General features: G+C 37.1%; 1 protein-coding gene across 1 annotated transcript; it reads right to left on the bottom strand.

The window, feature by feature from the left end:
* Positions 1-5,112: 5,112 nt before the first annotated feature.
* On the bottom strand, positions 5,113-13,691 carry slc22a6l (solute carrier family 22 member 6, like). The gene is made up of 11 exons (XM_048167274.1): positions 13,063-13,691; positions 12,115-12,595; positions 10,989-11,092; positions 10,740-10,894; positions 10,448-10,616; positions 8,196-8,319; positions 7,999-8,114; positions 7,696-7,910; positions 7,363-7,471; positions 5,765-5,968; positions 5,113-5,583 (listed from the first exon to the last, which is right to left on the bottom strand). The coding sequence occupies exons 2-11, from the start codon at positions 12,499-12,501 to the stop codon at positions 5,490-5,492; spliced, it is 1,677 nt and encodes a 558-aa protein (XP_048023231.1). The 5' UTR covers positions 12,502-12,595; positions 13,063-13,691; the 3' UTR covers positions 5,113-5,489.
* Positions 13,692-16,682: the final 2,991 nt, after the last annotated feature.

Below are 16,682 nucleotides of genomic sequence, written 5' to 3'. Positions count from 1 at the left end.
AAACTTCAATGCATTGTAGAGTCTGTCTAAAACATAACCCTACAATAAATGAGACTAGAGACTGTGGAGTATAATAAAAACAATTTGGTGCATGACACCCCCATTGATTATTTAGGTTAAAGAAGATATTCTTGTATTATTAGAAAGATTTAGGTCAATCTTATAGGAATAGTTACTTAAAACAAATAGAAGGTTTTGTCATGAAACTCTTGATGGTGAAGGCTGATAGGTCCTTAACTCAACCTGCTTGTAATCACATCAATAGTCTTTATCCTACACTGCTCAGTCTTTATTTGTGGATAAATCTACTTGCAATTTGATTGATGTAATGTTACTTAAATTTCTTTGGAAAAATAAAACTCATATTAGAAAATCAGTTATTTTGAATTGTTATAATAAAGGCGGCTTAAATTTAATTTATTTTGATTCTCTTAACAATAGCTTAAAAATTAATTGGCTTAAACATTTCCTTCACAATCAATCTTCTATTTGGAGTATAATTTCCTTCTGATGTGCAATTATTCTGCTAGTAAACTTCCTGTCAAACTTTCCAATTATCATCAGCAAATGCTTCTGGCTTGGAGACTTAATTACAAGCATAATTTCTTGCCACACAATATTTTTTATTTGCAACAACTGTAATATTCTACATAAGAGGAAATCTTTGTTTCTTGAAAACTAATGGAGTTATGTTAGTAAACCAGCTCATTGATAGCCATGGTAATTTATTTAGTTATTCCGATTTTATTTCAAGATATCAATTCCCAGTATCTAGTAAAGAATTTAATATAGTTTTCAAAGCCATCTCTTTAGAAATCTGTAAGCTGTTTAGAAACAATAGTGCTACAGTGATTTCTGTTTGTCCCCCTAGCCCTGAATCCACTGTGGCTGGTTCTATTTGTTTTTCAGGGCATAAATCTAATTACAAAATCAGGTCGTTATTTTTGGACATTGTCACTTCTATTCCTTCCTCCATTTCTTATTGGAATAACCTTTTTGATGATATTAAGTGATCATATGTTTGGTCACTCCCTCAAAAATTCTTTCTAACAAAGTTAAAGAAATATCCTATAAAATTATTCAAAGATTTTATCCAGTTAAGTACTTTTTACAGAAATTTAGAAGTGACATTGATACATCCTGCTTCTTTTGTGAAGCCTCTGAAACTGTTGATCATTTGTTTTGGGAATGTCCCTTTACTTGGTCCACTTTAACTTTTTCAAACAAGAATTGAAGATGTATTTAAATACAATTTCAACTTCTGTTAACAAGAAAGCAACGAAAACATCCAGAATTTGTGCCCTGTTTAATATTCTTCCTTAATATATTTGTTTCTTTATTTATTTGCTCTTTTTTTCTTCTTCTCTTTTTCTCTTCTCTAATTTTTAGGATTATTAGTTTCTTACGTTTCTTCTGTTTACTATTGAACCATAATTCTTTTTTTAAAGTATTGTTTATTTTTTTGCATGTACCAACTTGTTTTGTTTGTTAATATTGCAATAAAAAACAACAACAACAACAACAACAACAACGACAACAAAAAACATCAATAGTCTTGTTCGCGCTGCGCAGACTGATCTGCGAATGACATCGCGAGAGCGATTCAGTCGTACGCTCTCCAAACACTCTCGCGATACTTTGATGTCATTTGCCGATCAGTTTGCGCAGATCTCGAACAAGCTTATTTTCTTTAGGCCACCGGATCCATCGGATTTTCTAGACTATTTTCAGTCTTAAAGTGAGCAGGATTTATTAAAATGTAGCACAAGGATTCGGAAGGCATGTATTCATGATACTAAGAGGGCAGACGGTCTCGGAGCCCTCTCTAGCTCTACAGCGCCCCACAACTTTCCAATGTAAATCTGTGGTGAGAAATGGAACTGCAGCGCGCTCTCAGAGATCCACTGGGGCAGATTTCTGGCTGCGCCGCTTATTTTTAACGTTTGGTAAACACAACTCCAGACAAGACGTTATCAGTCCGCTTCAGATATGTGTCTGCATCAGGTCAGTAACTAGTTGGCATGTCTGTTCTTCCTATGTGGAGTAGCGTATCAAATTAATGAGAGTATAAACACTTTAATTTAAACGTGCTCATGTGAATAGCTTTTATATCAGTAGTTCTGTTGTGTTTAGTTTCTATGATAATATCAGCTGCTTTATTAAAAAAAAAAAAAAAAAGTACATTAAAACTATGTTACCTCAGATGGATGAATGGTTGGATTCCACAACTGGTAAGATAAAACAAGACAATACAACATTTAGGGTACAATGGGGTAAAGGCACACCTTAAGAAAAAATGTGCTTTTCACTACTCTCAAAGTGTATGATTGCAGGAAAAATATATATGTTTGTATTGGACATTGATGAAGCAACATATTTTATATAATAGCCTATTTAAAATAGATTTACAGTAGTAACAATAAATTATATTTTATTATGATATGATTAATATATTTTTAAATATGATTGTTTCATTATAAATATGGCTATTATCTCTAAGATGGATACCTAATTTGATATATGATATTTGCTATGAATCTAACCATGTCATGTCAAGAAATGGAAAAGTCAGCCAGCTATTCATTATCATGTTAATTACTGTGCCTTTTGCCCCAACAGCAGGGGCACTTTTTACCCCAAATACCATACTTTTACATATTCTTCCGTTATTGAAAAACTGTTGCTTGAATTACCTTGAACAAAGCTGAAAATCATTAAGAAGACCTTTGTCTGAAAATTCAAACATTAATTTAATGGATTCTTATTTGGTAATTAAATCAACAACATTTAAAAAAAAAAACATCAAATATTAGTTCAAACTACCCCAGAATCATTTTTGTGTTGCTGCCCGCGTTCGCGTCAAGGATCAAACAAATTTGCACATATACATTTTGAAAAACGGATGTTTAGGAAAGTGTTGCGCCAAGTTTTTGTGCCATCTAGTGGTTTAGAGGAAAATAAAATCAAAGGTGCCTTTTGCCCAGCGGCGCCTTTAGACCCATTGTACTGTGTTTTATGGCACCTACTACTGTAGGTGCCATAAAATTTACTGATGATTTCATTTGAAAAATGTTCTTTTGCGCTTCTGATTTGGTTGTAAAATTCGCCGGTTTTTGGTGAGTAAGATGTGAAGGATTCTATGGTCCAGTTAGTATTTTCATCCCATAATGGCGGCCGTGCTACCGGAGCGCCATCTAGTGGCTGTTGCCCAAAAAGGATAAGAGTTTCGCCAGGGTACCTCAGGGATGACGAGTTTTTGTAGGCCAACCCGGAAGTTAGCGGCGCACGGGTTCCCTCGTTCGAAAGCCTATGCGATTTTTTTTCCCAAAATCGCAAAAAATAAGCTCTGTGTTTAACAAAGGGTTATGACACTTACACGTTTTGTCTATCAAGATAATCTTTACGTCAACACAACATTTATACATTGTGGTTGCGGATCAGCGTCACCACCACCAAGCTTCCTCAAACTTTATTTAAAAAACAACTTTATTTAAAAACATGCTCGCTGATTATGATCTGCGCTGTGTATGAATACTTATCCACTTTTTCATGAGAAATGCTGTCCAAATGTACTGTTTGTTATGATGACATCTAAAGTCCCCGCCAAAGGAAGTAGTCCCTTTTAGCAACTGCTGTTTTTAAGACACAATAAAGGTTTAAAAAATCACAAGCGGGTTATAACTGGTGTGTTTTATGTCACAGATCAAAACGTGAAAATATTTAGAGGCTTTGTTAACCACAGACCTTATTTCAGGCGATTTAGCAAAAACCCATTTAAAAACCCATAGACTTTAGGGCGATGGAACCGGAAGTCCTCAATTGCTAACTCGTTTCCGGGTTTTGCCTACAAAAACACGTCATCCCTGAGCAGAGATGGGCAGTATTTTAATTAAATGTATTTAAAGGCAGGAACACACCAAGCCGACGGTCGGCCATCGGGCAGTTTTTCTTCGTCGGCCGACTAAGTTTTCTCAGTGTGTTCCACGTCGTTGGCTGAAGTTGGTCCTCGTCGGCTTTTTTTCGGCCTATTCGAAATGTTGAATCGACGTTGGAGCTCGTCGGACAGTCAGGCCATCTGATCATTATGATTGACTGTTCAGCTACTGCCGCCTGCTGGTTCGGAAAGGCATTTCATCTCACGCAGGTGCAGAACTGACGTGCTACTTGGCCGTCGGCTGTTTAGAGACGGTTTGGTGTGTCAGGGCAACTTTGGACACAGACGCTGCCGACGTGAGCCAACCCCACAGTCTGCTTTCATCGCCACTAGTTTTTCGGCATCGGCTTGGTGTGTTCTGGCCTTAAAATACGTATTTAATTACTTCTGAGTATTTTGTAATTTGTATTTTACTTAAAGAAAAAATCAAATGTAATTTGTAATTAAATACTTTGAGAGAAAGTATTTTGTATTTAAAATACTTAAAATACATTCAAATATATTATTTTATTCTCGCATACAATAACTTTCATCACCAAGCTTAAAGGTAGGGGGGCTAGCAATAGTGAGCTAGCTTTGAAAGCATAAGAATCCCACCCTCCCTTCAAAGCGTCTCCAAAGCTACGCCTCCTCCAAAACACATGAACGCAAAGAGCAGGGAGAAAAAGCGTTACGAGAGACTGCAATAAACAACCTCATGTCTCAAAGCACATAACATTACAATAATAATGAACATAAACAACTTAAAGAGCACTGACCTGTATCTGACTGCTGCAGATACATTTCGGCGTTGATAGTGTTGCCATTGAAATGCATAAATTCGAATCATAAAAATAAACAAAATTATTTTTTGACTATTAAAATCAGCATACAAAACCACTGTTAGAAAATTACAGCACGTCAAACTAAAGCTTCGGTTTCCATATATAAAATTGTCACTCATTTATTTAGGCCTACTCAAATACAAAATAATTTAATTAAATACAAAATAAATTAATTTAATCTGCCTGTGATGTGAAGTAATGAGCCACTGTACTAAGAGCTATTAGGCTAAATGACAGTATGACGTGAAATTGTTTAACAAAATAATGAATATTTATTACTAATTTGGTTGCATTTCACAGAAGATTACTTATGAAAGTTTGAATAAATATTAACAAATCAAGTACAAACCCCACTTATCAACAATTTGTGTTCTTTATTTGTTTTTATCATTCATGTAATAAAACAAAAATTTCACACTCACCCACACGCATACGTATATATATATATATATATAACAGTAAAGATTTCTAAACAGCACAAAGCTCCATTTGAAGCTCTATCTCTCACTTTGTACAAGTAAATAATAATTTTAACTTATTACAGTCAGAAAAACAAGAAGATACCAATGATGAGCCAACTATTTATCATTCAGATTCAAAGAAACCCCCAATTACAGCCATTGGTTGTTTCCATCACATGAACACTTAAGTTCTCTTCTGTATGGCAATGATCATCTCTATTTGTGTGTTCCCAACATACTGCAGTCAGATACTCCAGTGAAGTGACCGTCTCATACAGACTCTTTCAGGAGGATACAACTGGGATCCTTATTGGCCAAATCCTCTTTTTCAGGTACTCTTTTGGAATTTTTCCATCCTAAACCTCTGTAATAAGTGAACGTGTCGGAAAACATGTTATAGTTAACCATTTACACATAACACTTCGCTCATGTCACTTACACTTTAACTTTTGGCACAATGTTCTCTTGCAATATCAATTGCATCATATTGGATTAGATTTAACTCGCACAAAAATGTATTGTGTATCAAGCCACCAATGGCTCACCTGTCATCCACATCCTGGATAGTATCAGGCAAAGATTGTCCAAGGGTTTCTGGGAGAAAGAATGCGAAGATTCCACTGACAATTGGAGCCCCTCCGTAGATAAAACCAGGTAGCCATGGGGAATCCTCTCCCAGAAGAAGCACCATGGGTGCCACCATTGCTCCAAACCGAGCCATCATAGACACCCATCCCATTCCGTTCTGACTGAGAGGACACAGCAGAAAATTGCATAAGTTGACATCAGTTGAACTGGAAATGGGATTCTGAGATTCTTGTTATTGCTTGTCAAAAAGAAACAAAATGATGGACAAACAGGGCCGTAACCACCAAAGACATGGAGGGAAACAAGTTAACCCCCACTAAAAATTAGAAATTGACAAATTGATACCGTTGTTAGATTGTTCTGTTGTTAGATTGACAAAAGTTTTAAAAGGTCTGCTGCAGTCAATGGTCTAAAGGCCCGTTCACACCAACAATAATAACTATTAAGATATAGATCTAAAAATCATTCTAAATATAAAAGAATAGCACTGTCCACACCACAGCGATAACGATATAGAGAAACTATATCGTTGGGATCACTTTCAGAATGATTTTTTTTCCCAGCTGTTTAACGATAAAACACTGACAGCCAATCAGAATCCATTCTAATTTAAGGGCTTGAGCATTTAAAATGGCAGACGACATTGTGGAGAAGTTAATCGCCAAGGTCCAGAAAACTGTTTGACAAGTCAACCCCCCTTTTCAAGGATACTTTAAGGAAAATCGATATATAGAAAACAATCGGTCATACCCACAGAATAAATGGTGAGAAGTATTAACAATTATGCCAGGCTAGCAAAAAGTGTAACATAAAATTACCTCAGGTATCCAGCAATAGTTTCGACAACACTGTCTTGCTTCCTTTGAAGTTGCAGTGAAAAAGTCTAGGCATTGTTTTTAGTCCACTATATTGATTTTGTCAGTTAAATTCTTTGTTAGATTATATCGATTACACTAGCTATTCACTCGAAATATAGCATGCTGAGAACATCTGCTGGTTATAATGGTGAAAATGCAACAAGAACAGCAAAAACACGTTGTACACACTTTAAAACCACAGAATAAACAGACCATTATAGTTCGTTATCTTTATAGTCATCGTTCTTGGTGTGAACAGGCCTCAACAGTGCTCGTCAATGTTAAAATGATTGATCTGACCGATCAAATCAAAGAAGGCGGGATTTAACTAAAAGTTATTCACAAACACTGAATATGAATTCCAGTGCAGCACTTCAGTTTTTAATGATAAAAGACTGTGAAGATGCAAGAAGCTAAACATTTAATATTTGACTTTTTGTGTAATTGAAAATAAAGGCTAAACCATTTAGCCTTCATGACGTGAATGTGTGCATATTTGCAAATGGCTCAAAATTATTACAAAAAATGATTCTTTTACAGTTCTTCTGTCTTTTTTCTTTATTCCCTAAAAATCATTTTAAATCCTTTCATTATTTGATTCCTGTAAATAAAAAGACTATAACAACCCCAAATTGCACCAAGTGCAATTAAACTGTGAATTGCAGGGAATTTTTTTGTTGTTTTGGGATTTTAATTACCGGATGACCGTAGGATACAGCTCTCCAGAGTACAGATAACAGCAGCTGAATGATGCAGCCAAGCAACCCTTCCCAATCACTGCCAGACTGGTGCGTAACACTTGCAGGTCTGCACATGCACAAAAACAAGAGTCACGAACACATAGTTCCATGATTAGCCATGTGAATGTCAAACTTGAAACGCCATGTCTCAATTTCTGTGGTATTGAAGAACAGAAAAACATCCAGATCTCACTGGGATAACAGCTATTGAAAACTAATGACCCCACGTGACAATGAGACTGCAGTTTTATTATTACTTTGCTCTACTGCCAACCATGCTCAAATTCTCACCATAAGGCACCAGAAGATTAATGAGTATCATTACGCCAGCCAGTACAAGAGCTCCGCACTGAGATGGTCTTCGTCCTAACATGCTCATGGATATCGTAACAACAATTTTGGCTGGTATATCCACTGCTCCAAAGATGACCTGAATAAGATAAATGCTGACCCCAAATTTTTGCAGATCCATGGAGAGGCCGTAGTAGGCGAAGCTCGTTGAGAACCTGAGATGTTACAGTTCAAAGGTCACAAGTGTAGTATAATTCAAATGCTAGTTGGTAATGAATAAAATGGTAGGATTGAGTGACTGACCAGACTGCGCTAAGGCACACGGTGATGGTTCTCATAGTGGATGTGCGCAGGAGGTCTAGAGCACTGTAAGACCCCTTTGAACAGGCCATCTCCTTTTTCATGGACTCTTGCAACATCTGCATGCACAACCACAACAGAATAAGCATTCCAAGGACCTGAAGGATGCTGAAATTGAAACAACTCTCATAAAGTCATACCTCAAGGTTGATTTTATCGCCTTCTGCACGGCGTCCATTTATACGGGCCACCGTTTTGAGGTTTTTTACTGCCTGTTCTGATTTCTTGGTCAGGACCAGCCAACGAGCAGACTCTAAGAACCACCTGCAGAAGACAAAAACTCAAACATGACTACTGCTACATATGAGCAAAATATACACTGACTTTCAAGTGGTTGCCTTTTTACAAGGAATTTTTAATAGGCAGTTTTTCATAGGCGTAATATGTTGAAATTGTCATTTATCGTAACTAGCTCAGTTACCTACTAGCTGCAATTATTTTTCTTTAGCTACAATACCATATATATATATAATATGCACTAAGAATGTAAATTGCCATTAAACGAAAGAAGTACTACCCAAATTCCGGTAAAAACTAAAAAACTTTCAAATCACATGAGCCAATATTTTTTTCACAATAGAACATAGATAACAAATGTTTAAACTGAGATATTTTACAATTTTATGCACAAAATGAGCTCATTACAAATTTGATGCCTGCTACAGTTCTCAAAATAGTTGGAACGGGGGCATGTTTACCATGGTGTAGCATCTCCTCTTCTTTTCAAAACAGTTTTAAAGCGTCTGGACATCAAGGTTATGAGCTTCTGGAGTTTTGTTGTTGGAATTTGGTCCCATTCTTGCCTGATATAGGTTTCCATCTGCTGAAGAGTTTGTGGTCGTCTTTGACCTATTTTTCATTTAATGATGAGCCAAATGTTCTTTTATAAGTGAAAGATCTGGACTGCAGGCAGTCCAATTCAGCACCCAGACTCTTCTATGACAAAGCCATACTGTTGTAATAGCTGCAGTATGTGGTTTTGCATTGTCCTGCTGAAATACACAAGGCCTTCCCTGAAATAGACATCATCTTGAGGGGAGCATTAGTTGCTCTAAAACTTCCTTCTAAAACATGCAAGCTGCCCATACCGTATGCACTTATGCACCCCCATACCATCAGAGATGCTGGCTTTTGAACTGAACACTGATAACACGCTGGAAGGTCTCCCTTCTCTTTAGCCCGGAGGACACGGCGTCCGTGATTTCCAACAAGAATGACAAATTTGGACTCGTCTGACCATAGAACACTTTTCTACTTTGAAACAGTCCATTTTAAATGAGCCTTGGCCCACAGGACACAACTGCGCTTCTGGACCATGTTCACATATGGCTTCCTTTTTCCATGATAGAGCTTTAATTGGCATCTGCAGATGGCACGGCGGATTGTGTTTACCGACAGTGGTTTCTGGAAGTCATTGATACAATGATACAGTGATGCAGTGTCGCCCGAGGGCCCGAAGACCACGGTCATCCAATAAAGATCTTCAGCCTTGTCCCTTACGCACAGAGATTTATCCACTGTCTCTGAATCTTTTGACAATGTTATGCACTGTAGATGATGAGATTTACAAAGCCTTTGCAATTTGACACTGAGGAACATTGTTTTTAAAGTATTCCACAATCTTTTTACGCACTCTTTCACAGCTCTGCCCATCTTTACTTCTGAGAGACTCTGCCTCTCTAAGACATCCTTTTTATAGCTAATCATGTTACAGACCTAATAACTTAATTTCTAGATGTTCTCCCCGCTGAATCTTTTCAAAATTTATTTTTCAGCCATTTGTTGCCCCATGCCAACTTTTTTGAGACCTGTAGCAGGCATTAAATTTGAAATGAGCTCATTTAGTGGATAAAAGTATAAAATTTCTCAGTTTAAACATTTGTTATGTTATCTATGTTGTATTGTGAATAAATTATTGGCTCATGTGATCTGAAAGTCTTTTAGTTTTTATTTTATTCAAATTTAAAAAACGTCCCAACATTTCTGGAATTCGGGTTGTATGGTGAGCTTCTTCTTAGCGTCCATTTCCAGAGAGTCTCCTGGATTCGGCGCTCGGTTGAAAATGTCTGTGTGTAGTCACTGTTAACTCTGAAATTTTGATTTGCCCTTCTGTTTCACCGGTGTCTGGTTAATTATCCCATTTAGCCCCAGTGTTTCCCTGTGTATTTATAGCCTGCTACTCTTTTCATTTCTGCTGCAACCACTGGTGAAACTTTTATTCAGAAAGAGGGCATTCAATTGATCTAAAGTGACAGTAATGTTACAAAAGATTTTAATTTCAAATAAATGCTGTTCTTTTGAACTTTCTATTCAAAGGATCCTATGAAATTTATAACGGTTTACACAGAAATATAGTTTGTTTAGTAGAAACTGCCATGAGCAGAAGACTCACCATGAATAGAGGAAGGACACATAGAAAGGCAGAGAGACAGCCAGTGTGAGCCAGCGCCAGTCTCTGATGCAGTAAGCGACGGCTGCCAGGATCAGCTGGCCTGTTGTGTAGCAGTAGCCCGTTCCTGTGCCCACCACCGTCCGCACACGCGTAGGGATCCATTCAACAACTTAGGAAAAGCCACAATGACACTTCATGCTTTTCTCCTCTAGATGTCGCCAAATACAATGTAAATCAAATGCACTGAATAGATGCCAGCCTCGAATCTACAGCTGTTATTCACTGTACTCACTTAGAGAGAAGGAGTTGAGCACCACACCAGACAGGGCCATGCCACAGCAGACACGGAAAAGGCAAAACATAGTGAAAGAGGTGGAGAAGGCAGCACATGTTCCTCCAACCGCCATCATCAAGTTAGAAATCAGCAGTAAAATACGCCGGCCAAACCTGCACCAGTAAAGGGGAATTTATTTAGTGTGCTACCTGCTTTTCAGGAGTTTATTATTATATTGTTGTTGCTGTTGTATTTAACTGTAACAACCTGTCAGAAAGCCCCCCAAAAAGCACTGCTCCCACAAGGACGCCTCCCATATAGGTAGTTTGACTCATTTGTTTTAGGGCACGGTGGTCACAAACCAAGTCCCACTAAAAGAATCAACATTTTAATTAAAAGCACAAGGGAAAAACGTACTACTTTACTGTCTTTGCTTATAGCGTGGTGAACAGGCAGAGGTCATACAGTGACCCAAAAAAGTATTTGAACACACAAGGTGCACTTACAAATATATGATTTTTATTGAATTATTGTACTTTTCTGGTAAAACTTTACAATAATCATTTGTTAATGCATTAGCTAACAAGAAGTAACTATAAAAATAATATTGTTCATTGTTTGTTCTTCTTAGCTTACAGTACATTAAAGGGTTAGTTCACCCAAAAATGAAAATTCTGTCATTTATTACTCTCCCTCATGTCGTTCCACACCCGTAAGACCTTTGTTAATCTTCGCAACACAAATAACGACTTATTTAGTGATGGCCGATTTCAAAACACTGCTTCAGGAAGATTCGGAGCATAAATGAATCAGTGTATCGAATCATGATTCAGATCGCGTGTCAAACTGCCAACGGCTGAAATCACGTGACTTTGGCGCTCCGAACAGCTGATTCGATACACTGATTCATTTATGATCCGATGCTTCCTGAAGCAGTGTTTTGAAATCGGCCATCACTAAATAATCGTTATTTTTTATTTTTGGCGCTCCAAAAATATTCTCGTCGCTTTATAATATTAATATTGAACCACTGTACTCACATGAACCGATTTAAATACGTTTTTAGTACCTTTATGGATCTTGAGAGAGGAAGTGTCATTGCTCCCTATGGAGGTCTCACTGAGCCATCGGATTTCAACTAAATATCTTAATTTGTGTTCCGAAGATTAACGAAGGTCTTACGGGTGTGGAATGGCATGAGGGTAAGTAATAAATGACAGAATTTTCATTTTTGGGTGAACAAACCCTTAAAGTAATATTAACGCACACAACTTTTGATTTAAAAAAATGTATTATTAAATGAATAATTACATATTTAAATTAACATTTATGTCACCATGAAAGCAAAGTGTTTGCTAATAATAATAACACTGGAAAGACATTTACCATTTACCTCAGTAATAATAGTCGAGCTCATTTCTGTAATGTTGTAGTACCATCCATCCTCACACCTCTGCATCTCTATCTCTTCCACACCCTCTTCCCATAGGCTCTCTGAACTATTGCTGTTTAGGAGCTGCCACTGAGGATGTGCGTAGCGTCTGCAGCGTTCCGGTTTGCCGTTCTGGCCCAGGGGCACCGTTGCCCGCAGCACATCCCCCATGGAGGACATTGAGAGGTTGGCGTGGGGGGCACAGTGGTGCGGCGGCACAGCGGCCGCAAAATTTTGCAGCAGGTTATGGCTGGCCATCATCAGGATGGGCATACTCAACAGGGTGACATGCAGGATCTGGAAGCGTCCAGTGCTGCCCACCTGCTCCAGCAGGTCAGAAAAGGCCATGGCTCAGATGTCCACAACAACAGGGAATGTCGCAACTCACGTGAGGAATACAGTTTATTACCCAATGTTCTGTCAGGTGGGTTGTAAAATATATCTGTGGGAATATAGTGTAAAGATAAGGTATGTTGGTCAAAAGCCCTTATAGAAAATTCAGCTATGAAATAGGTCTTGCACTGCATTTACCATAATAGAATTACATTGCAACATAACATTTAAATACATTAATTTAGCAAATATGTTTATCCAAATAATTAAAAGCACAAGTGTAGATATTATAGAGATGCCAACATTTTATGCTAATAATATTGGCATATACACTGTAAAAAAATTGTTTTCAAAGTTGTTTACTTAGTTTTACAAAAAAAAAAAAAAAATACTATTTCAGACTTTCTACCTTAAAATTTCATGTTTAATTCAATGTTACTTTTTGTTTTGCTGTAATTAATTGTTACAAGCAATTTGAGTGAAAATTGTTTCTACATCAAATTTTTCAGCAATAAAAAAGCAATAAAAAAAAAATACACTAAACACATGAGCATAAAAAAACAAGTGCACACGGACCTGTTTTGACTTGAAGAATGTCCTGAACTTTCTCCCTAGAAAACAAATGGAACTAGAAAGTGATTCTGAATAGGAGAAATAAATAGAGAAACTGTTATGTGTTGTTGTATAATCAGCTCTTAAATTCCTCAGGATTTCGGGTGGAAATGCACCACAAGTTTGCTCTGGATTAGAAGGTCCACGTTTAAACCGCTTGTGGCACGAACAGACTTTTCCATGAGGTGCAGGAAGAGATGCCTCAGCTAGACTGAAGTTGTTGTGCTCCTTCTGGAATCCCTTGCCTTGTACCTGCTGTGTCCTTAAAGCTGTCCCAGTGTCCGAGCCAGTGGGGTGTTACTGTGAGGATCAGAGAACAACTCGGGGTAGATTAGTGTGCGGGAGTTCATGTCTAATTATGAATGTGAAAGGGGGAGGGGATTATGGGTAAATTAATGATTTTAAGGCATAATAACTCTGTGCTTAGCTAAACGTAGGCAGAAAGTTCTGTCTACTTGAGCAATTATGAGTGAGACAGAACAGATAAGAAAAGTAGAAGAGTAACCAAAGATATTTAGCCATAGACAGGGTCCTGTATGTCCTCTGACTCTCAAAGTTCAAAATTTACCACACAAACACACACACACACACACACACCTACAGTATAGGCTATACATGTTCAGTCTAATGCAAGGCCATAAACCTCTTGAAAGAAACTCAGTTGAAAGAATGTCCGTTCTGAAAAAATTATTTCAATGATATCAGTTTTATTGGGATGTCATCATTGTGTGTGATCAGGGTTTTCAAACTTTTTAATGCTTTAACATTTTAAGGACCCCCTTGTGATGAAGCTCCTTCAAGGCATATATATATTTTATATGAGTGTGATAAGATAACATAATCTCTGCAAAATTATGTAATTTGATTTTATGAATGATCATGTGACAGACTAGAGTAAAATGGCTGCTAAAAATTCAGGAATAGATTACATTACACTTAAAATATATTAAAAACAGTTGTTTTGAATTGTAATAACATTTCACAATATTCCTTTTTTACTGTATTTTTGTTCAAATAAATAAAAAATGGTAATGTATATAATAATTATTAAACAAATACAATTATATAAATGTATTATATTTTATAAAAAAATATAAATATATATTTTAAAACTTTGTACAAGTCAAACATTGTACGATATTACTACAACCCGAAGAAAAGTTGGGATTTTTTTTATTTGAATAAAATGAAAACTAAAAGACTTTCAAATCACATGAGCCAATATTGTATTCAGAATAGAACACAGATAACATAATAAATGTTTAAACTGAGAAATTTTACAATTTGGCAAAAAAGAAAAAAAATTCAGCAAAAAATGGCTGAAAAAGCAAGAAATTTTTAAAAGATTCAGCTGGGAGAACATCTAGCAATTAAGTTATCAGGTCTGTAACTGATTAGCTATAAAAAGGATGTCTTAAAGAGGCAGAGTCTCTCAGAAGTAAAGATGGGCAGAGCTGTAAAAGAGTGTGTAAAAAGATTGTGGAATACTTTAAAAACAATGTTCCTCAGTGTCAAATTGCAAAGGCTTTGTAAATCTCATCATCTACAGTGCATAACATCATCAAAAGATTCAGAGAAACTGGAGAAATCTCTGTGTGTAAGGGACAAGGCCGAAGACCTTTATTGGATTCCCGTGGTCTTCGGGCCCTCAGACGACACTGCATCACTCATCGGCATGATTGTGTCAATGACATTACTAAATGGGCCAGAAAACCACTGTCGGTAAACACAATCCGCCGTGCCATCTGCAGATGCCAACTAAAGCTCTATCATGCAAAAAGGAAGCCATATGTGAACATGGTCCAGAAGCGCAGTTGTGTCCTGTGGGCCAAGGCTCATTTAAAATGGACTGTTTCAAAGTGGAGAAGTGTTCTATGGTCAGAATTTGTCCAAATTTGACATTCTTGTTGGAAATCACGGACGCCGTGTCCTTCGGGCTGAAGAAGAGGGAGACCTTCCAGCATGTTATCAGCGTTCAGTTCAAAAGCCAGCATCTCTGATGGTATGGGGGTGCATAAGTGCATACAGTATGGGCAGCTTGCATGTTTTAGAAGGCACTATGAATGTCGAAAGGTATATAAAGGTTTTAGAGCAACATTAAATGAAAAATACATCAAAGACAACCACAAACTCTTCAGCAGCTGGAAACCTATATCAGGCAAAAATGGGACCAAATTCCAACACCAAAACTCCAGAAACTCATAAACTCGATGCCCAGACGTCTTCAAACTGTTTTGAAAAGAAGAGGAGATGCTACACCATGGTAAACATGCCCCCGTTCCAACTATTTTGAGACCTGTAGCAGGCATCAAATTTGAAATGAGCTCATTTTGTGCATAAAATTGTAAAATTTCTCAGTTTAAACATTTGTTATGTTATCTGTGTTCTATTGTGAATAAAATATTGGCTCATGTGATTTGAAAGTCTTTTAGTTTTCATTTTATTCAATTTTAAAAAAGTCTTAACTTTTCCGGAATTGGGGTTGCATATAAGAGAAACATTTTTAATTCAATTTAAATGTATTTGTTTTCCACTTTTAATAATAAATATTGTTCCAAAACAGCAGGTAACCAGTGAGCAAGCCACAGGTAACAGTGGCAAGGAAATAACTTTTAAATAAATTACAAATAACATTGAACATTTACACTAAAAGTAACTTTATTCTCAGCTTTCTCAAGTTTTCCTTGGGGGTCCCCAGACCCTACTTTGAAAACCCTGAATGTGGTTCCATAAGGTACAGTGGCCAGTATTGATGTGTATGAATTTATGATACAACAAATATTTTGTGTCAAAGTGAACACTTTATGGTTGCATAGATTTAGAATCCCAAATCCTCACAGTTTTTGCTGACTAAGGCTGACATAGATGTTACCAGTTGAATATTGATTGAGTGAGTTAAAGTTATTCACTGTTAATTTGATGAACTCCACTAACATTTTGCACAGAATGTTGTAAACTGAAGCAACAGGCATCTGTGATAATCCAGTGGCCCTCGTTCTGCAGTGCGAATGGAAAGTCAGGACCCGTTTATCTCCGAATCGCTCCAGTGAATAGCAATACCAGCTGCCAGAGCAAATAACTCAGCGTTAGCTCTTCGCTTGAAACACACTGTGACAGATCGAGCCAGTTTCTTGCATTCCCCTGCCAGTTTGTGAGATGACCTCAAGGTTGACAGTGCAATAGGGGAATTTAGCAATCCTCACGTAATCGTGGCAGAGTAACCAAGCTCTAGACATTGCAGGTTAACCATTATATTACTGCACGTCATGTATGTTGTTTAAAAGCAGAGTATAGCATAACTGACCCCTGATTTTAAACTTTGCTTGTGTGCATACGAGAGTGTGTGAGAGGTTGCTCACACGTGGGTAAATACTGAAGTGTCCAGCATGAATGGGTCAACGAGTGTGTTTACATAACACTATTCTCATTCTTAGGAAACTGGTGCGATAAATGACAGCAAAGCAGTTTATTTGTAGTTTACTATATAATTGTGTTGCTCTTTAGCAAAAATAACTGAATTGTATTTGGGATAGCTGGTTATGATTATTAATGAAAGCTGATCAGAGAGACTTGTGATTTTTTTT

The sequence above is a fragment of the Megalobrama amblycephala genome, linkage group LG18, assembly GCF_018812025.1.
Source record: "Megalobrama amblycephala isolate DHTTF-2021 linkage group LG18, ASM1881202v1, whole genome shotgun sequence".
NCBI lineage: Eukaryota > Metazoa > Chordata > Actinopteri > Cypriniformes > Xenocyprididae > Megalobrama > Megalobrama amblycephala.
The sequence above is the reverse complement of the archived record's forward strand: the minus strand, read 5'-3'. Positions and strand labels throughout refer to the sequence as shown.